The 23,006-nt window shown below is 32.6% G+C and overlaps 2 protein-coding genes across 3 annotated transcripts; both read right to left on the bottom strand.

Annotated features, from left to right (window-relative positions):
- Window positions 1-7,906: 7,906 nt before the first annotated feature.
- On the bottom strand, window positions 7,907-15,470 carry LOC100784786 (CBL-interacting protein kinase 24). Of its 2 annotated transcripts, none has more exons than XM_006594205.3 (14): window positions 15,002-15,470; window positions 14,359-14,421; window positions 14,206-14,277; window positions 13,919-14,026; window positions 13,725-13,799; window positions 13,518-13,571; window positions 12,702-12,827; window positions 11,636-11,725; window positions 10,948-11,070; window positions 10,147-10,266; window positions 9,813-9,929; window positions 9,308-9,364; window positions 8,954-9,028; window positions 7,907-8,284 (listed from the first exon to the last, which is right to left on the bottom strand). In XM_006594205.3, the coding sequence occupies exons 1-14, from the start codon at window positions 15,164-15,166 to the stop codon at window positions 8,225-8,227; spliced, it is 1,305 nt and encodes a 434-aa protein (XP_006594268.1). In that variant the 5' UTR covers window positions 15,167-15,470; the 3' UTR covers window positions 7,907-8,224. The 2 variants fall into 2 exon arrangements, with proteins under 2 accessions (XP_006594268.1, XP_003542672.1); XM_003542624.4 differs by having other exon boundaries at window positions 7,907-8,312; window positions 15,002-15,468.
- A 2,615-nt stretch (window positions 15,471-18,085) lies between these two features.
- On the bottom strand, window positions 18,086-20,525 carry LOC100812749 (histone-lysine N-methyltransferase, H3 lysine-9 specific SUVH4). The gene is made up of 2 exons (XM_006594204.3): window positions 18,576-20,525; window positions 18,086-18,491 (listed from the first exon to the last, which is right to left on the bottom strand). Exons 1-2 carry the CDS (start codon window positions 20,490-20,492, stop codon window positions 18,378-18,380), a joined length of 2,031 nt encoding a protein of 676 aa, XP_006594267.1. The 5' UTR covers window positions 20,493-20,525; the 3' UTR covers window positions 18,086-18,377.
- Between the last annotated feature and the right edge of the window lie 2,481 nt (window positions 20,526-23,006).

Here is a 23,006-nt window from a genome sequence, read left to right as displayed (position 1 = left end):
CAAATTTGATCAACAAGAAGATTTCATTTATCGCAAATTATACCCTGTATGCAGAAGAGTGAGTGGCATGTGGATTATGATAGAAAGAAAGTTTTAACAATATATCTTTTACGTTTTCTTTTTAATGCAACTTTCGTAATTATGTAAATTTTATATAGGATTTAGATTTTTGTAAACTCCAAAGTACAAACAATAGGATTGGATCTCGAATAATCTTTCCGTCTTTTTTACTATAGTTAACACTCATTAATGTTCACAATTACGGTCTAAAACTCAATTACATATGTCTAATTCAATTGGATCTTTCTCAAAATTGTTCGCTAGGCAAATGAAATCATTATGAAGGATATGAATAACTAAATCATAAATCATTAATAGAAAAACCAAAGCAAATTATTAATCGAGTATCATAGATTCCTTAAAAGCTTAGCCATTCATGATCATATAAAAGCACTCATATAAGATTCCATATGATAACATGTACAAAATTGTGTGATCTCCACTCCCGAGGGTAAGTGTATGTCATAATGAACCGAGAAATGATGGTAAATTGCAGAGTACATAGTTAGGAATTATATTGCGGTGGTGGGGAACTTGTGCATATAGATCTCGATTTGGAGAAGAACGTAACTTAATTAATGGTGCTGTGCTAATCTTGATCATCTTGCTCAACCCAGTAATAATAATCTTATCCGTTTCCCTAATCATAATTACCTCAACCAGGGTCAGTGCCACGTAACGTTGATACCATATTACACAACATACATAAAATACAATACAAAATATTATTCAGGTTTTGGTCAACTATGTAGTGCGTGCTTGATCAATTTATTTTTGAAAAAATAATTAATTATTTAAACAGATTGTTTTCTAAAATTAATTATATAAATACACAAAGTCAATTAATCCAACTCATCTATATTTCTAAATGAAATGTTCTGTTATCTTTATCAAGTGGTGCTTATTCATTATGACTTTAAGCTCGTGACTTCAAAAGTAAAGTTTACTCTAAATTATACTACACAATGTCCTGTAGTAAGTTTTAGTGACTCGATGAAGCATTATATCTTATATGAGTATTGGTCTTGTTATTGTGATAGTATTTTCTATATAATTTAGCTTTAATTTATGTCATAATATTTTATCTAAATTTTATACATATATTGAATCTCTTTGTGTTTTACAGTGATCTTTTTATTTTCAAATTCAATGCATATAGTATAAAAAGAAAACTTGACCAAACACAAAAATCTCGTGCGTTAAATTTATTTCGAACAAACTAATGAATTCTACACAGGAGAATATTTAAATAGAAAGATTAAGGGATAATAATAATAATAATAATATATGATACAACTGAGAAACTAACTAATTAGCTAGTAATCTGTTGCAAAAGTATTTAAGAATTAGTATAAGATTTTGCATGCATGTATTTAGGGAAAATGCTTCATGAGTCTTGAATATACCTGTAGTGATTTCTACCTAACGTTGAATAGATGTTTGAGGTTGAAAGCAGGGTGTTACCCTTGCGTGACTTATAAATGCCCACTAAAAACATTGCCAGCATTCAGCAGATATATTATGGTGATATCGACACGAGTGGCGCACACACAAAAAAAAAAAAAAAAAAAAAAACATTGATGCGACACCACTGCACCTTCAAGTCAGTGGAATCTCTCATCATCTAATAGTAGTATTCATTACATATCTCTGCCAAAGACCAAAGCGGTGCTGGTTTATCCAACTTCAAATAAAAAATATCATCCACACAATTAACTTGGGGTATGTTTGGATTAATATTAGAATGTTTTTAAACGGCCGTTTACGCATATTGAAACATTAAACATAGAAGTAACTTTTCTATTGGATTGAAAAAAACGTCAGTTATGTTTGATGTAACTGGCTTCAAACACGCACTTCATTATATTCTTCGCTTGGTACACGTTGACGTTGTTCATGAGAACTTAATTTTGAAGTGGTGTGTGACCAACGACAATCAATTATATAGCAGCGATTAATATCTGTACCTTGTAAGCGTACACTGCATGTGTGTGTTCAATAATTGTTTTGTAATATATTTTTTTTATATTATAATGCTGAAAGTAATTCTATTCGAACATAATATAGTCTTATATTAAGATTTAAATTCAAAATTATTGATTTAATTTTCTGCCGCAGTTAAATTTATGTGCTTGGTGGTATAATTATTTTGTAATATAATTGGTTAGAAATTAAGATTATTCACTCTCTTTAAATTCCTAGGTAATTATGTTATCTTGGTAGTTCTGATTCTTCTTCAGGTTTACCGAGACACATCTGTTGGTTTTGCATTTAAGATAAATCTTTAAGGACAGTATTAATATGACACGTTCCAAATGAAACCGTACGTACGTGTTTTCAGAGAAAATACGTACAAATAGCAACAAGTATGGGATAATGGGAGGACTAGCTAGCAAATTTGGGATTGAGGCTTCCATTCAATGAAGTGGTCCCTTTTGGAAAGCAAATATACACCGATCGAATTGATTTCTTGATTTGTTCTTGTATAGAGGCAAACACTGTATACTGGTAACATAGAATAGTAGTATTAGTAATAGTATTATTGAGGAGCAGAGCCAAGTGCAAATGACCAAAAACTCATGTCCACTCCTTATATGATGACAAGGGAAAGATGGTATAGTACTTCAATGATTTCAAAAGTTTGCATAGGGTAGTCAATTCAGCCAGCAAAAGATGAAAAGAAACTGTGACTTTCGGTCATTCACGCTGAAAACCTCGAGTCAGAGCACTTGTTGCTCTTCAAAGACCAAACTCTTTTATTTGGGACCCTTCAAAAATTGATGGGATATGCATTGTATTGTACCTATGATATTATTCAATACCAAACCCCTTTTCATCCCTATTATTATTATCATTATTATTATTGCGCAAAACCATTCCTTCCTTCCTACTTCTTTCTCCCAAAACCCCATCTTCAAACTTCTTTTTGCTGATCATTACTTCTTTTTTCTTCTTTTTCTAATACACTGATGGATTCGCCAAAAGTATACCTCAAGGGACTAAAAACTTCGGTGACTCTGATTCTCATAATTTCTCTCACGTTATTTCCTTCTAATTCAAGTAAAAACATACCATCATATCAGATATGAAAGGGAAGGAAAAAAATAGATTGAAAATTCATTGATAAATGTGCTTAAAAAACTAATTTATATACAAAGGATAAGGAGTAACTAATTAACTGTATAATAACTAACTAATTGCAGTTATAACAGAATCGTAATACCCCCTCAAGTTGGTGAATAGATGTTAATCATTCCCAACTTGGTAATGAATTTACCAAAAGCTTGTCTTGGAAGAGCTTTTGTAAAAACATCAGTAACTTGGTGTTGGCTCTTGACATGGACAAGCTTGATGACATTAGACTGAACAAACTCCCTGATGAAATGGTGGTCTATGTCAATGTGCTTGGATCATTCGTGGTGCGTAGGGTTGGAGGCAAGGCTTACAACAAATTTATTATCACAAAACAATATCACAGAGGACACATCAATTTCAAAGTGAAGAAGTAACCTTTTCAACCAAACAACTTCACTAGTAACAAAAGACAAAGCACAATATTCAGCCTCAGTGGACAATTTAGAAACAATTGATTGTTTCTTAGAATGCCAAGAGAGAAGGTTGTTTCCTAAAAATACACAAAAGCCAGAAGTGGACCTTCTGGTATCAACACAGCTAGCCCAATCAGCATCAGTAAAGGCAATGAGTTTGAGAGAGCTCTGAGCAGGAAAAAATAAGCCTTGTCCGGGAGCATATTTGAGATACTGTAGAAGATGATGGACAACATGTAGGTGAGGAACTCTAGGTTCTTTCATATATTAACTCAAGCGATTCACAACAAATGTGATATTAGGTCGTGAAATGGTCAGATAAATCAATCTACCAATTAACCTTTTATACATTGAGGGATTGGGGAGTAAGTCTCCATCATGAAGATTGATCTTCATATTGGGATCCATTGGCAGATTGAAAGGTTTGCATGCCAAGAAACCTGTATCTTCTAAAAGAGATAGAGTATATTTTCTCTGGGAGAGTGAGATACCTCTACTGGATTTGGCTATTTCTAAGCCAAAAAAATATTTCAAAGGGCCAAGGATCTTCAATTGAAACATAGATTGCAATTGGGTCTGAATAGCTTGCACAGAGGCAGAATTTGGTCCTGACAGGATGATGTCATCTACATACACTAGTAGAATGACTAAGGAATTCCCTGAACCAATGGTGAATAGGGAGTAATCATGCTTGGATTGATGAAACCCATGACTAAGAAGGGTAGTGGAGAACTTACAAAACCATTGTCTAGAAGCTTGCTTAAGTCCATACAATGATCTGTTCAATTTGCATACCAAGGAAGAATTTTCTGACTTGTAACCTTTGGGAAGTTCCATATAAACTTCTTCAAATAAATCTCTATTCAAAAAAGCATTATTAACATCTAATTGGAGAAGGCACCAGTTTCTAGTAGCAGCAACACAGAGCAAAACTCTCGCAGTGGTAAGCTTGGCCACTAGCAAAAAGGTATCAAAGAAATCGATTCCAGCTTGTTGAGTATATCCTTTGGCAACCAATCAAGCTTTGTATCTATCCACAAAGCCATCCATTTTATATTTAACCTTATACACCCATCTACAACCTATACAATGCTTATCAGGTGGTAAGGGAACACGTGTCCAAGTGGAATTTGCCTCAAGAGCTTGGATTTTCTCATTCATTGCTTGACACCATTCAGGATAGGGAGCAGCTTGATGATAAAATTGAGGTTCATACACAATTGGAATCTGGTTAATGAAAGCTTTGTAAGGGGAGCTAAGAGCTAACAAGGAACAATGATGCTAGATCGGATAAGTAGTCTTTGATTTTGATGTAACATAGTCAGACAAGTATAAGGGAGGCTTAGTGTGGTGTGTACTCCTTCTTAAAGTGATAGAGGGCAAAGGGTTAGGTTGATCTAAGCTAGGGACTAAGGGTGGATCATTTGGATCTTGGGTAGAGTTAGTAGGTGTCTGTGGTGATTGGCTAGTATTCTGGTCAGGGTTAGGTAATGTATTAGTGAGAGGAATGGGGATAACCAAATCAAGTAAGGAATCAAGAATGACTTGGTTCTATGAAATGGTTTGAAAGGGAAAAATGGATTCATGGAAGACAACATCTCTAGACACAAGAAAACTTCTTAGTGTCCAAGCTATACAATTTGTATCCTTTATAAACTTGTGGGTAGCCAACAAAAATTTCAGGTACTACTCTAGGGGAAAACTTGTTCCTTGATGATGGAAGAGTGGAAGCAAAGGCCAAACAACCAAAACTCCTCAAGGCATCATAATCCGGTTCCTTCTTGAACATAATGTTGAAGGGTGAGCTGTGTTTCAATAATGGTGAAGGAGTTCTGTTGATGAGAAAGGTGGCAGTGGTAACACAATCTCCCCAAAATGAGATAGGGACTTTAGATTGGAAGTACAAAGCTCTAGCTACATTGAGCAAATGTTGATGCTTCCTTTCCACTATTGAATTTTGTCTAGTCTCTCAACACAGAAAAATTGATGAAGAGTGCCTATGGAAGCCAAAAACTGAGTGAGAACAAGCTCCTTAGAATTATCAGATCTGAGGCACTTGATAGATACACCAAACTGAGTTTGAACCATGGTGAAAAATTGTTTCACATAGATTGAAGCTTCATATTTGTGTTTAAGCAGAAATAGATAAGTGAATCTTAAGCAGTCATATACCAATGTAAGGAAAAATCTTTTTCCCTCATATGTAGGGTGAGCATAGGGGCCCATATATCACAGTGAAGTAAATCAAAAGGTAAATAAGATAAATGGTTAGAGTTAGGAAAAAATAATCTTCTAAATTTAGCAAGTGGACAAACAAAACAATTAGAAAAAAAGAAATTAGGAAAGAAGTGTAAACCAATTTTATTATTCAAATGATTGAAAACTTTGTTTGATATATGACCAAACCTCGAATGCCAAATATGAGAATTTTTACAAAACATGTGAATTGATAACAGAAAAAGTAAATTTGCAATCATGAGTGTCCTTGAGGTCTAGGACATAAAGGCCTTGGATGAAATCACCTCTACCAATCCTCTTGCAAGCTTACTTCTCCTGAATATCAAATTCATTTTAGGAAAAAGAAATGGACAAATTAGGATTAGTTAGTAAGGTACTAACTAAAATTAAATTGAATTTGAATTTAGGAATGTAGGCAACATTATGTAAGACTAAGGTATTGGTTAAGCAAACTGAACCAATGACAAGAATGGGTATAATGTCACTATTAGGCAGAGTTACAATTTTATCATAAACAAGCTGATAAGATCAAAAATGATAAAGAGAGCAAGTAATATGAATGCTTGCACCAGAATCTAAAAGCTAGCAATCATGAAGAAAATTGGAGGTTGAAGTAGAAAGAATCATACCACTTGAGGAAGAAACACTGTGAGGAATGACAACATTGGTAGCATGACTTTCTAAAAGATTCATCAATTGACTATATTGCTGAGCAGTAAGCTAAAATTGGGAACCCAAGTCACCAGAAGAGGGTTGTGATTGAGGCATATCAACAGACACTTGGTGAGCAACCTTGTGTGATGGTTCAAAGGAGGAAGAAGATTGCTTCTTGACCTCTGAGGAATATCCATTCTTCTTATAATTTGGAGGATAGCCATTGAATTTGGGAAAAGCCAGATTAAAGAACAAGAAGCAGAAGAGTAAAATAAACATTGAATTTGGGAAGTGTCATTTTGAACTTCCGCAACCATCAAGGGTTGTAATGGTGAACGCCGAGATAAAAAATATATCAGCAACTGCGACTTTAACCTGGAATCACACAAGATTCGTGAAATCCTTTGCAACTGCAGACCACAAGAACTGTAGATCCTAGCGATGAAGAGAAGGAAGTCGATGTTGGCAAGGAGGACAGTGAAGGAAACGACAACGCGCAGATGGGGCAGTTCAGCGGTGAAGTAGACGACGTCGGGATCGAGGCCGACAAGAGTGCAGCAATGGAAACGACAGTGTGCGAGGAGGAGGACGGTGGAGATCCGGACACAGGGAAAGAGATTTGGGAGTCTCATGGTTCTTTGTTTTGTTTGAATATGAGTGTTATTGTTCTGAACTTTATAATTCTTTTAAACTAGCTGACCAATCATTTTTTTTTGTTATAATCGCGACAAAATTAACTGTCACAAAATTTTACACACATGGTATTCTTTCATACCGTCACATTATCATTTAGTGACATGTCATAATCGGACGACTTAAAAACACTAAACAGATATAAAAAACCAGGAATTAAAATTAGTCAAACTTTTATTTAAAAATTAAAAGTGAAAAATCTCAAGAAATTGACGGACCAAAATCATAATTAATTCTTTATTTCATTTTACTAGAATTAGTCTATAGCATCTCAGCAAAACATGACCCGACATTTTTTTCAGTAACAATGACCCAAGCCCTACTAATTTCATGTTCTGACAATTCAAAACAAGTAACTATCAGCGTACCTCCAAATGATAATTTAAAATTCCACATTGTTCAACGACAATTCAACCTCAATCTGTGTTTAAGTGAGCAATACAAAATTTTGGTAAAAAATTAAATAGAGTAAAGTAATTTGTATTCTTTTAAGTTAAATAAAAAAAAAATCTTAAGAACAAGTATATGATAGTAAAACATACTAGTATAAAATTTTCAGTCATAGAAAATTATATTTTCAATTTTAATGACAATTAACAGACTTAACTTTTAATTTATTGCGACCAAAGACGCTTTTTTATACAAAACAGCATGTCTCAAACAAACGTGTTTGAGAATTTGAATAGCTCTCCCAAACACGCTGACAGAATTGGTGACGGAAAGCATTATGCTTTATACATTTCTGCCCGAACCAAACAATATATTGGTTTTGTAAACCATTGTGGGATAGATTTGCTACAACTACAAGATGATTGCAATAGGGTTTTTTTCCTTTCCTTCTCCCAAGATTGTTTTTGTAAACCATTATACTTTAAGCCATGTTGTAAGTTGACAGTGATTCCCGTTTGCAATACTATTCATACAGTGTATGTTGCATTATGATAGCTAGAAAGGATGCTAATTTTTAGCATACTCGGGGACCAGTTAGTGCTCTTCTAATTAATCACACCCGCATGAAGTGGATTATAAAGTCATTTGCTTGAGCAGATTAGAATTTGGCATAGTCCCTGCCGGTCTCCAAATAATGTTTCCTAGTTTGGCACAAAAATTCATGTAAAACTGCAAAAGTGCAAAATATGTTACTGTCAATTTATACGCATGCAAATATAAAAATACGTGTGCACATGACGCTGCTTTTACAAATGCTACTGAGTACACACATTCGAGAAGCGGAAAGGAAAATACACACTTTCTAGCAATAGGATTAAATGTGGGGTAGCACGATCGAACTAATATACATCAACCAAAAAATAATAGATATAACTTTGGCTGAGTGTTAATGTAACCATTACAAAACCATTTTAGTATCAAAGCAAGGATTGATGGACATATACATTGAAATTTTAAGTTATTCAAAAGTTACATAATCACTTAAAAAGTCATAACTGTCGTATATTAATCTTTACTGTTTATAGAAAGATCTAATGGTTAATATTTGTCTCACTCTTACAGAAAAAAGGCCCTCTTGGTTGATACTGCTAGACTTACCATCCTTTCAAGTTTCAACTGTTAAGTACTTATTTTTCCTGTCCTTTTTCTTAAATTTTTTCTATTGAAATGATTTCCAGCTCATCATCTCCTTAATCCATATTCAACAATTTCTCAACTTCAAAGCATAAAAATGTCATTTCATTTCTTAGAAGAGGTTGAAAGTATTTTGAGAAGTTCAAATACAGATATATGTAAATACTGAAGCTAACCTTGTGGTAGTCAAAAGTATCCCCGGTGGCCCTCCGAACATCAACCATGAAAAGGGATGGTGCAACTTCAAACACCTTTTGAGAAAATGCATAGATGATTTTAATCAAGACTCAAGCAGAAATAAAACTTTCATATAAAAAATAAGAGGAATACTAGCAATACAATTTCTAACACACTCTCTTCCATTGGTCTGGAATTTATTAAAAACTACAAAATCAAGAGAGAAATTTCATTAAATATGACGTGGGATTCACAAAATTTTGATAATTTCAATAAATTTTAAAAGTCAAAGAAAGTGTGTTCCTAGCATTTCTCAAAAATTAATGAACACAACAAAAGCAAAAACAAACTACCTCCAAGACCACAGCAAATGGTCCAACCCTGTTTGCAGAAACGCCTTCAAGCCTCACCTACAAGAAAAAATACTTTTAAGGGAACCATAGGAGAAAAAAATAAAAGCGAGAAATGTGACTACAAGTTTCTTTTAAGAATCAAGTACAAAAATCTCTACCTAGTCTCAAGATTAGACCACCAAACAATCACCTATTTTGAATTAGCAATCCCTACTTAGGGATGTAATGTTATTGAAACAATAATTCTCATTTAAAATGTAAATTGGCTAATATGGCATAATAGATGATGCAGAGTAATTTCACAATAGCTAAAATGGAACAGCAAAAGTTACAAACAACAAAGATTGCGTTGATATCTGTGACAATAGGATTACATGAAAGTCTGCTCATAATTATGTGAAAAATGCCTGATACATCACAACACCAGTTATTATCAAATTAAGCATATTGAGCCTGTGTTATCCATTAAACATTTACAATGTAAAGTAGACAAGTGGAGTTATACCTTGTAATTGCGAGAATGGACCTTAAGACCCATTGACTCTGCAACAGCTTCAATTGAAGAAATTATAACTTTTGCTGGTTTACGGGAGACAAAACGAGTTTGCCGCTTTACATTATCCTGTTAGAACAGCAAAAGAATATCAATTGGGGCAATGCATCAGACAACCTCAAAAAACATAGACTCTGAACCAACTTGCACCACTTCAATTCAAACTTGAAATCAGATGTCCTCTAATACCCACCTAGGCAGGTGGAAGTATAAAAAGTTACATGGCAGCCAGAGACATAAAGGAACCATGAGATTGTAGGGCAGGAAGAAGAAAATATAACAATACCTGAAGCCTATCAAATAGTGGTGAAAGATTCAACCCTTGTGATAAGGCAATCATCTCAAATGCATTCATTATCAGAGGACCTCCCTCAGTAATTTCTGACCTTTCAGCAACATATTGGTCCTATATAAATGCAAAAATTGCCAATTTATCCCTGATTAGTGAATGAAATGCATGTGACTGTCAGATAACTAACAACAAAAATCTTAAAGGTAGTTGATTTTCCTTCCAACTGTTATATAACTGTATAATTGGTATATAAAGAGGCAAAAAGTTTTGATAATCCTAATTCCTTATGAAGTGAAGAAAGTGAGCTTTTAAAGTCTTCAAAAATTTATATTTTTTAGCTGAATAAAAATATTAGTGACCAGTAACCATGGCAATTTTTCTTTTGTAATAGTGTATAAGAACTTTCCATAATCATGAGCAATATATTTTTGCATAACTGGATGTAGATATTTTTATTATTCTGTATAAAGGGAAAGAACTAATTCATTATCCACAAGCATATAATTTTAATTTGCACATATCTTATCCTCCACCAGTAATTGAAAACCTACTTCAACAATGTATTATATTGTCATTTTCAAGCCCGATAGTATCAAAATCATAGTCAAAGTCTCAATAACTTTTTTCTCAACACATTTCCATGTCCTTCACTTGATAAGTCACATGACATATTTGTACACACACATTGTATTTGAAGCTATGGATATGTAACTATGTAAGAAAGGTTTAACACATACATTTGCAAAAATAAATTTTGTTGGTATAAATTAAACAGAACAAAAAACAACAGCAAACCTCAATATCATCAAAAACAGCTCGAACATCATCCAAATTCACTTGCTCGTCTTCCCCGAGTTTGACAGGAAAATAGTTTTTCTTGAACCATGGCTCTTTCCTTATTTCTTCAATTTTCACCCGCTGCATATATAATATATTGGAATTAATTAAAAATAATTTATTGAATTCACAAGTATTTGCAAATAATCAGGTGTAAAATTTCCCCAAGAGTAAATCTTTATACAACTATACTTAATTGGACAGTAGATAATATACTCAGACAACCATATGGTAGGCAAAATCTATATATTAGAAAATGTATTTATTTTAGTATAGGAAAAAATCAAGAATCCTTAAAGAACCATAAAAATACAAGATGACTGCAAAAATAGATCATAACTAGTGACATCTTTTAATGAGAATAACATCGATTATTGTCTCAATTTTGACTATTTTTCAAATTTTTTTGTTTCCCATATAAGAAAAGGAGAAATGAAAAACAAAAAAATACAAAGAAAATTGTTATACCTGTTCACAGCACAATACATAGACTTGCATTAAGTAGTAGGAATAAACAGACTTAAAATTATAAAAACGTGTCAAGATAATCAGTGAGAAACACAGTTCATATATACCATAATGCAGGTATGTCTGTACTAGAGACTGTAACTAAATAAGTCTGAAACAAATGGAAAGTTGTACTCACTGTTTTAGGATTAGGATCCAGAATTTTTTGTATGAATGACTTTGTGTCTGCAGAAAACCAGAATGGGCAAACAAATTCTGCAGCATTTATCTACAAGTTTAAATAAAAAGAAAAACCAGCAGCAACAAGTTAACAGAAGGTTACAATCTACATCACCAAATGCTCAAAAATGAACATTTCAGCAAACTCAAAAGATTCCTCATGGTATCTAATATGAAAGACAAGAGGATCAAGTTTTGAAAGAGAATGAGTGAAGAGCAAAAGTCAGAGGGATTATTAACACCATCGCACTGGAATTAGATTATTACACCAAGACAAAGAACCTCAAGGCCTGACTAACCCCAGAGTCCAGGACTGTTGCCCCTTCAAGGGAAGAGGGAAACCCTATTTTCCAGCCCCAATACTCAGCTATAGTCCTGAACTATATACAAAACAGAATCCCTTCCCCCACTCACTCCCTCTAAAACCTATGCACACTACTGCTGCCTCACCGTATCAAATTCTCTCTTTTCTTAACTACATTCAGTTCCACAGAGTTTCTTTCTCACATTTACCTTCCCAATAATAAGGTTCCAAACAAGTTTTCATTAAGAAGATCTACTGGATAATAAGCATGAACATAAGAACAATGAATCTCACCCTTACATATTATATAATAGAGCATATAAAAAACAACTATTAGAGCAAGGATGACACAACAAAGAAAGATGGTGGTCACCGAAACTTTTTCTTCATTTTTGGCAATTTTACTGTCACCACCAATACTGTGTGTAGACTTAATAGTTCATTTTTATATTATGTATATAATTATTAAGGTTATTTAGGTAGGACATTGTTATTAATATTTTAATTACTAGATCTGTTTCTTATTATTTCTAGAGACTAATTTTTCTATATTAGGATTAGTTCAAGATTTAAAATGTAAATAAAGCTCCAAAGTAGTTAAAAATGGTGTTCCACTGGTCTTCTTTTCTATTACATTCACTACCTACATCTTTTGCACTTCTTTCTAGCTCTTTCAACGTTCAAGTCTTTGCTTCAAGATTATAAGGAAAAGGTAGAATACCCTTCTATACAGTGTTGGAAGGTCTGCCTCCTCAAAAGGAAGATATCCAGCCATTAGAACATATAGGATGACTCCACATGACCAAACATCAGCTGCTGCACCATCATATCCTCTATTGCTGAGTACCTGCAAAAGATCATTTCAGTGAGAAACCGAAATTATTGCACTAAGGAGAAAAAAATCAAATTTATACTAACTCCTAATTAAATCACTTAGAAGAAACACGCAACTTGCCACAACCAAAATTGCTACCTAAAATAACTATATTGCCTTATGCATATAATTGAATACATCAATGTCATGGGATGAGAATAGTGCAATAATTATTAACTCAATCATGAAATGTATAATTAATGAACTGAGCTGAAGATGACTCTTGCTCCAACTTCCAAGACAAGGGTTTACCGGTAAGGCATAATATCTAGTATAAATTGAATTACACTACTTTAACTTTAAAGTGGATTAATTTCTTATTTTACTCTCCCTCAAAGAATGACATGTCATTCTTAATTTCTCTTTTTTAAATACCAAGTTTAAATTATATTATAATGTAGTTGTATATATATTTTAAGATTCGTGCTGAAATTAGAGAAAAACAGAAAAATGCAATGCAGAGGACACTCAACTTAATACTATTGATCTATTTCATGATTTTCATCACTAGTGATTTGTCTAAAAGACCAGAACGAAACTTGATATGAAGAATTATATCGAACCATTAATCTAAGCCAAGTAGCCAATCACCCATAGGAAAAGGAGCAAAAGTTTAAGGCAATAATTGAGAATGACATAAGAAATGTGTATAACCAAATTTACCTCAGGGGCAACATAGTTTGGGGTCCCACAAGTGGTGTGAAGAAGGTCAACACCCTACAAAAAAGAAAAACGGAGAGGAAAAGATGGAAGATATTAGTTCAGCAGCTTCTGCTATTTCCAAAAATCATTATTCAGAGACAAAGCAAGAACAAGATGCCAGTGTGATGAAACCAATCATTATCTCCAATTTTACAAGTACAATCTTACCTGTTTAGTCAATGCACTCAATCCAAAGTCAGAAACCTTCAAATTTCCGTAAGCATCAAGAAGAAGATTTTCAGGCTATCAAAAGGGAAGAAAGCAAATTGATCAAGACAGACACAAAATGGTTAAAAGTTAAAACATTTACCACACAAAAACATAAACACAAACACACACACACACACAATATTGTCTTTCACCTTCAAGTCTCTATGGTACACACCCTTTCTATGACAATGATCAACTGTGTCTATAAGTTGTTGAAAGTAGCGCCTAGATTCATTTTCAGAAAGCTTTCCCTGCTGAACCTACAGATTCAGAAGCAGTGTAATTGTAACATAAGCAACAAACAAAATCAAATCATTAACAAAAGTTTGTTAGCATCTCAGCAATAATTGTTAATTTAAAAGGTCAGACTTGAGAACTATCAGTGTTCAGAAGAATTAAACTCTAATATATTCCATAATATATAAAGATAAAAACTTACAATTTTATCATATAGTTCCCCTCCCATTACAAATTCAAGGATTATGTAGATCCTGGTCTGGCTAGCCAAAACCTAAAATTTGAAAACAATGTGAGAAATAGAAAAGAAAGAAATATGGTATAATTCCTGACATATTAGGATATCTAAACATACCTCGTGTAATCTAACTATATTAGGATTCCTGACAATCTTCATAATGGATATCTCTCTTTTAATCTATAACATGGTTCATGTTAGAAAAGCTAATAGCAAAAGATGGAAAGAATTACAATAGGTATTCAGTACAACAAACTCCATCGTTATTCTGCCATAAATGCACAAGCAAGATTAGAAGCAGAACCTTGACTGCAAATTTCGAACCATTACAGTAAAAATTTAAATAAAAATAACAACGATATATTATCATTATATTACTTGTCTTTGTTTAAATAGGCCAGTCTGTTAGGCATTTTCAATAGCGCAAAGCTTGAACTTTTGTTACTAAATAGGCTTTAAATAAGGCCTTATTTGACTTATTGTGCAAATAGGTTTGGTCTAAACCTGATGTAGACTAAGCCATTGGCCTCAAAATCATGCCCCCACTAGCAACCTGATGTGGCTGATCATATTTTTATCTCTAGATTGTTTTAATTTTATTAATGTTTTTTGGATAACAAATGAAGAATTAACAACTTGAATTTGTATGAACACCAAAGCAAACATGAATTAAAATCTAAAACATAAAGGTCATAAACAATATACTTGAAATTGAAAAATGAGTTACTTTTAGAGAAGTAGAAAAGGAAAAAAGGTGGACCTGTTCAACCATTCTGTGCTGGAGAATGGTGGTCTTAGCCATGATTTTAATAGCCACGCTATCCCCTGTCTCCGAGTTTCTTGCGAACTTAACCTTGGCGAAGGTGCCTTCGCCAATTGTTCGACCCACCTCATACTTGCCGATCTTTCTCCTCACCTTCTTCATAGTTTTTCAACGATCATTCATTTGCAATTGCAATTCAGAGAAGATAACCTAGAAACACAATTCAGTTATTCGAGAATAGCAGTATTCTGGGACTGGAACCTGATTCTCCAACACCGAACTACGCTTACTAGCGTGACGAGAAAAGAACCAAGAGTTGAAATGAGAAGAAGAATAGGAATATTCTAGAATTGGAAAGAAAAGAAGAAGCGAGAATCCAAAAAGACTGATAAAATGGAAAATGGTGTATGTATGGCAAGTTGCCAATGTCCCCATCGTCTTACGCTTCTTCTTAGCGTGCCCATAAAAGATACTTGACCTTTGCTCACATAAACTTTATGCCTACTATTAATTGCCGTTAAATCTTTATTAACTTTTTCTTTTTGTTACATAAATCGTTTAATTAAGTTCCTGCGTAAATTTATCTTATAGATGTGTGCTTATAATTAAAGAAAAATTTAAAACCATAGTGCTCCCCACTTATTATTCAATCAACTTACCAAAGTTATGCATTTTGTGATTTAATTTCAAATATTTGCTCAAATAAACCTCTTCATAGTTTTTCTTTTCCGAAAATCTTTGTTTAAGTTCTTCGAAAAAATAGTAAAAATAAATAACTTTTTCTCTAATTAAACCAGAGATTTCACTACTTCATTGACTAGTCTAATAGCATGTTTGAAGTGCATTTTAAACAGGTATATATGGGAGTAGTTTCCAAAGCAACATAAATTTGCTGCCCCCGTCCGCGGTGAAAAATGTGTTTCATGAACAGGAATACAAACACGCTATAAAATTAGAGGTAAATACAAATCATTGTGTATTGAACATTGATTAAGAAATTTCTTAAAAAAAATTATTAACATACGTATAATTATATTATTTATAATTTTGTTCCGTGTTTTTTATAATTTTTAGAATAAATATTTTTTTCTTTTAATTTATTAATCAATATCCTTGGTTAATAATAAGATCCAAAATTAGAATATATGGAAGAAGTAGGGGTGAAAATAAGTCAGGTCAGACTTTAAGAGGGGCTTCAGTATAGCCTACGATGAATTTTTGATTCCTGAACCTGACCTATAATCTATCAAAAACTTTTATTTTAGCTTGATCTGACTTTTTTAAAAGTCTAATATGACCTGATAGCCTTTTTAAAAGTCTTATTCACATTAAGTCTTTAATGTTTTTTTTGCTCTAGAGTAGGAACTTCATATATTAAATCTTTAATGTTTCTGCTCTAGAGTAGAACAAGAATAGGAAAATCTATAAAGAGACACATGACTCACACTTAAATTATAATTAAAGTCTTACTTGATTATAAAAATGGAAGTTATCGAGCAGTAATGTGTAATCAAAATTTGTTAGTTTAAAAAAAAAATTAATTGTACCCAAAAAATAATACAAGTATAAATTGGTATCAAAAAATAATATATATATATATATATATATATTTATATAATTGATCTATTTAATTTAATAGACTTTTAAAAAAAACCTGAGTCTAATCTTTTAATTAAATAGATTAATTAAGGTCAGACTTTATATAGATTAAGTCATAGACCCCTGTAAATCGACCTGATCTATTCTCACCCTTAGAACGAACGATAACAAATTATGACTGTTATGCACTCTAATGTCGAAGGCAAAGGTGCCGTCCTTTTCTATCTATTCTCTTTTATTTCTATGAAGATGAAGATTGCCCTGCTTTTTTGCAACTAGTTGAACATTTGGCCTTGTTGAATCGTATCCACCGGCTTCCAGAATGACCCTATATTCTTGTCATCAATTTTCATCTACATACTTCTTTAAACTCTAATGCACATCTTATGAATTAATTTAAATTTTATCATTTTCCACTAAAGTTAAATGATTGATTTGACTTTGACTGAATTTTTTAAAAGAAATATTATATTTAATTTGTAAATGACATATGTATTTTATAGTGATTTAAAATATTCAACATCAAAATTTTATTATTTAAATTTAAAAATGAGATAATTTTATATGATATCAATATTTTCTTTAAAATATATAATTTTAAAGTGATTTAAAATAAAATATCAACTATCAAAATTTTATTTTATTTTGTATTATCTTAATTTATTTTATATTTTAAAAACAAAGACAACAAGAACTCTAATATTGCAGAGGTAAAAAACACTAAAAATATATATTTATTTGAAAATAATTAAGTTTACTTTTAATATGCTTATATCTTTATTTAATGATAGTGCAGAATCATATCTTATTATAATTTATTTTTATATTAAGTGTGCAAATTTAACAAAAATTTATATATTTGTTAATTAAAATCTTCCCGTGCAACGATGAAATTTTATCAAACAAGAACTTTATATTCCGCACAACGGAGCAATGCAAACAGAATGTCAGCAAATAAAACAAATTATAATCAGTCAAAACTCAATAAACAACAAAACTCAAGTACAATGCAAGCAAAAACAACACCTTAGAACGAGACAAAAATCAATAAACAACAAAATTAAATTACAATACATGCAACTAGCAAACAAAACCCAAGTGCACTTCAAAGAAAAGGTCAACGAATAAAAAAAAATGTAACTCAAAGAGTGAAACAAGTATTAATTAGAACTGAAATACATTTTGCACCGAAAAAACATGTATTAGAACTTGTATCAAACAAAAAAAAAAAGTGAAACAAATATATATTTGTATTTTGTAGAAAGCATTGTATGAAAAGTATAAACCACAAAAACAAATAGCATGTATTATTCTCTCCCTTTGTAGAACCTATATGTAAAGATATTATAGATAGATTAAGTCAAGAGCGAATATTTGATTTTTTTTTTAGCAAAAAATGAATCTATATATTTCCTTGAATTTGCACAAAAAATTCCAATGTTCCTTTGCTGCCATTGCAGCACAAAACATATATACTGCGCACATCAACCACACATGACTAGAGAGCACTTGCAGCCTATGAAGCACCAACACCGACATGGACATCGGACACGACACGGATACGGACATGTGGACACCTGTAATATCCAAAATATAGAACGTAATACGGGTGTCGTGTCGGTGTCAGACACTGACACGGACGCGTGTCGGACACCGGACACGACAACAGACTGGAGTGTCCGTGCTTCATAGCTTGCAGCTCAAGTTAAATAACAAATACTCGAAACCGCGATAGTTTTGCAAAAAAGACCACATACAACTTTTCCTGTAACATTTAGAATAATCGCTTCCTGCAGTATGAGGCTCCACAATAGCATGGCATTTGCTTGATCTTCCCATCAGAATCCAAGACGCTATCAAGCTCATAACCATAGTCATACGTTAATTCCTGCAAGCAATCAAAGAGATTAATCAAGATATTGCTAAAAATACCACAGATAAATTGGTGGGTAAAATATAGAAAATGAGTTACCTGCAAAGGGGGTATGTTGTCCGCAGCAAACAGCATTACACGAGCCAATCTCAAATCATGGTGTGTGCTCAAAACACATTGAACAAACAGATTGGGCTCACAACAATGGTTTATAAACCTAGCAACATTTCCAGTAGATCCTGCATCAATACAAAACTCTGGCGCACTTTCAGAACTTTGATCATCATATTTGTCCAAGAGATTTGCAGAAATCTCTCCTTTTGGAGACCGTTTCTCTCTTCCCCCAAGCCCCTTCATGGTTAGCAAGCAATCTATCTCGAAAATATAATTATTTTCCAATACCCTATCCATATCATCTGTCCTAGAAAGTATTCCAGTGTACTCACAAACTGGTGCTCCAGAAGGTATAAAATCCCAGGATCTAACAGCCCATCCTTTGTTTGCAGTGCGGAAAACCTCGAGACGATATCTAAGTCCTTTTTGAGAAGTTCGGTTCACACAACCTGGATCACAACCACATTTGGGACCACATTCAAAGACAACATCTTTGGCTTCAACTAACCTGCCACCATCCCGAGATACATATGGAAAATCAGAGCCATTACGCAGTGCACATGCACAGGTTGTTGGGTCATTACAAATGCCTTTGCATTTACATCCGGTGCCATTCATCCTTGGAAGCTTCACATTCTTTGCAAGCTTAAGAGACTTACAATATGTGAAACCTGTGGGTGGAACAGGAGGGTCATCAACCAAATTTGTAGCCGGAATGGGAATATCTTCTTGACCTCCAGTGATGTCCTCACAGACCAATCCTTGTATCTCTGTTAGAGATCGAGGTACACGTCCATTTACAAAATATACCTGATTTGTGGTTAATTTAGGTTGCCCTTTAACCCTGCTAAGTCTAAACTTGTAGACTGTGAATCCAGATATTCCCTTCTCTGCCCAATATTCAACAACATTGTACAAGCCATCATATGTGTATATTTTACCAGAGTAACTGCTTGAAGATTTATGACCACGAATGACTCTAATAGGCACACATTGCTCAACGCAATTCTTGAGAGCCAGGTTACCATACTCCAACTTCTGATCCCTGATTTGGCGCTTATTGCCAGTGAGATTATGCCCACCTTGACCAGTGTATACAACATCGTCAGCATTGTCGAGATCATCCTCGTACATACCCGACAAAATAATGGCAACAGCAACTGGAAATTCATACGTAGTGTACACATTGGCATAGGATTTGGGCATATAATCAATGCCCTTTAACCAGTGGCTATGAAAACCAACCGCAACCATTTCACAACGAGAATAGAACTGATATCCAACCTCAATACCTGGAATGTCGCCAATTCTTTTCCCAGGGTACAATACTTCATTATTATCCACCATCTTCCCCATGGCCTTTAGATCTGGTCGCTTAGAAGTGACCTTTGATTTTTCACCTCTCTTCTTTGCCTTTCTAGAACCCTTTTGTTTAGCAGCTTTGGGCTCAGCCGCTGCACACCTCTTTTCTTCTTCCTGAACAAAATGAAGGTAATACTTGTTAAACAGTCTTACAGTCTCTTTCACCTTGAGAGGGTCACTCTTCTCCCCCAAACCCCCACCCGCATTTTCCTGCTTCCCATTCACTTCTTCCACCTTACCCTTGCGCTTTTTCGAAACAACCTCTTCTTCCACTGCTACGCTCTCCTCACCGCCACTATTTCTATTGCGCTTCTTCGCCCTCACCGCGTTCTCGCAGTTGTCTTTCTCTTCAACTACTACTACCTCCGCTTTTTGACGAGCAAGGAGCTCCTTCTCGGCTTTTTGCAACGCTTGAATTCGAGCACTCGATCTCCGCGGCATTGTCGAACACTTCGATTTCTTCTTAGCCTTGGTTACTTTTCCGCCATTGGCCACGGCGATTTTGGATTCCGAACTATTCTCCGCCCTGGTTTGAACCATTAAATGCTGATGAACAACGTCCGTCGGGAGGCGTTGTTTTTGCTTCGATTGGATTAGAAGTTTTTAGGGTTTGGAGATGGCAAAAATAATGATGACGAGAGAGCGTGCGGAGGAAGTAAAAGCGAAGGGTTTTGTGTTTTCGTACATAGCTAGGCGCTCCTCCTCCGATTTTGATGTTTGAATTATTTTCATTGAAAATAAAATAGTAAAATTCTTCTTACTTAAATTTTTTACAACATTTTATAATTAATTAAGTTATAATATTCAATAATTAATTTAATAATATATATTATATTTTTTAAGATTAATTTATATTAGATTATAAATTTTAACAATTAATTTTTCATATTATTTATGAATTCAATGATTAAATTTAAATTTTTTATTTTTCAGAAATTAATTTTTCAATTCTTCACTTTTGTCTATCCTTAAAAAAAGAGTAACTATTTAAATTTGGTAAGCTTAACTATTTTAATTTTAAGGGAATAAAACTATAATTTGAATACAACTTGTTTTACAAATATGATACTGGTATTTGAGTTTTGATTCAATTAGTCGTCGGTTCATTCGTACGATGCGCAAAATTTTATTAAGATAAATATTTTCAGTTATTTATTATAACATTTTAAAATATAATACAATTATGTTATTATCATATTATCAACATGTTTCTTTGAGTAAAACAAAATCATATTATAAACATGAATTCATATTAACGTAACATAAAATAGTACGATATAACATAAAATATCATGGATAATTTGTTCTGATACATGTAGCAAAATGTAATAATATTAGTCATGTTTTTTTAATTTATTAGATTCAAAATGCAACATGGAGCGGTATTACAAATTACAAAAAAACTTCTTCAAAAACAACATTAGAAGCAATGTTGAACATTTATCATCATTATTTATTATAATCAAAATCTTTAACTCTTTTTTAGATGCGATCTCTTGAAACAGTAATATATAATTATTTATTGTTCATGTGAAAAAGTTTCTTGGGACAGATAAACTTCAAAATGCTTTAGGCATTTGACCTTGACTTATGTTAATGATAATTGCAAAAGAAATAGCTAAAGGAAACTGCTAGGGTTGAAATTTGAAGAAAGATTACATCTGCGTTGAGACTGTCATTCTATACAACTCTGCTTGATGACATCTGCGTTGAATTTTCCCATGCACCTTGCAAAACCAATGAAAAATAATAAACATATGACTTGACATTGAAAAGCATTTAGGATCTAAATAAAAGTACATTCTCATCAAGCAAAAGTATCTCCATGTTGTTCATCTCAGCAAAATTTTTAAAAGCCGAAATTAACCACAGAAGATGGCTATATATATATATATATATATATATATTAATTATTGCATGCTATAAATTCTTACTTAATTTGCTCCCTAAAATTTACAATTATCGATAACAAAGTTTTCATAAGAAAAGTAATTAAGCTATTTTTAATTACTGAATAAACGGAGGCATGCCAATAATTAAGGATTGAGCATCAATTTGGAACTAGGAACCTAGTATTTAATACACGTATTGGAAATAAGATATGAAAAGTTTGCATAAATTACGTGATTCTTTTCCTGTTATCGACAGATACTTTCGATTTCGAGCAGTTTTTAGACGAATAATAAGAGATTATATGCAGCATGAAATACTAAGTATTAAATAGACAATTTTGAAAAAAGAAAAATTATTTGCATGAATACTTGCTGAGTTACGTGCTTCTATTCCAGTGTGTGGGTGATATTTGTCATGCAAAATGCCTGCAGAATTTCTTAGTTTTAATAACTAGATATTTAAATTATGTATTACTGGATTATATTTTTTTATTGTATTTTTTAAGTTTATTAATTTAGAATTTGGTAGAAATTAATCTTTGTACTAAAAAATATAAAATATATAATTTTGTATTAATAAGGGTGCCTTAAAAATACAAGATGGAATTTTGATAACAGAAATGATTTTCTTTGTAAAGGTTGACAGAGCCATCCAATAGCTATAACTCATTAGTCACATAACCAGTAAGGTATCACAGGAAGGCTAATATCCTAATTATAATAATTATCAAATAAAAAAAATGTTTACAGAAATCTTTTAAGATCTCTGATAAAATAGAGTTAGGATAAATTAAAATACAACTTTATAATTTTAAAATATAATAATAGACTCGATGCTAAAGGTCATCATGTTAGTTATAGTTTACAAAGTTTGATACCAACTCATTTAAATAATTTGAACATAATTTTACGCTTAAACTCTTAATTAAAAAAATAATATCAATTAAATATTTAAGAAGTGAAATTCAAATAATCCATAAATAACTCAACTTATTTATAACTTTAATTTAGATTATCTAGCACACCCTCTATGATTATTTTGTTTTGGATTAAATAAAATTTTGATCCTAAAAAATAGAGTATTTTTTTTGCTAAGTATGTTTTTCATATTTGATAAATAAATTATTTTTAAATTACTTTGGATCAATTATTTACTTGAAAA

The sequence above is a fragment of the Glycine max genome, chromosome 13 (genome assembly GCF_000004515.6).
Source record: "Glycine max cultivar Williams 82 chromosome 13, Glycine_max_v4.0, whole genome shotgun sequence".
NCBI classification, from domain to species: Eukaryota; Viridiplantae; Streptophyta; class Magnoliopsida; order Fabales; family Fabaceae; genus Glycine; species Glycine max.
The sequence above is the reverse complement of the archived record's forward strand: the minus strand, read 5'-3'. Positions and strand labels throughout refer to the sequence as shown.

Excerpts from the sequence above, each read along its gene's own strand:
- LOC100784786 (XM_003542624.4), bottom strand. The coding sequence starts at position 15,166 with ATGAAGAAGGTGAGGAGAAAGATCGGCAAGTATGAGGTGGGTCGAACA. Across the intron at positions 13,800-13,918 it reads TGTACCATAGAGACTTGAAG|CCTGAAAATCTTCTTCTTGA; the intron begins GTGAAAGACAAT and ends CCCTTTTGATAG. Across the intron at positions 11,071-11,635 it reads TGGATCCTAATCCTAAAACA|CGGGTGAAAATTGAAGAAAT; the intron begins GTGAGTACAACT and ends TTATATATGCAG.
- LOC100812749 (XM_006594204.3), bottom strand. The coding sequence starts at position 20,492 with ATGGTTCAAACCAGGGCGGAGAATAGTTCGGAATCCAAAATCGCCGTG. Across the intron at positions 18,492-18,575 it reads ACAACATACCCCCTTTGCAG|GAATTAACGTATGACTATGG; the intron begins GTAACTCATTTT and ends GATTGCTTGCAG.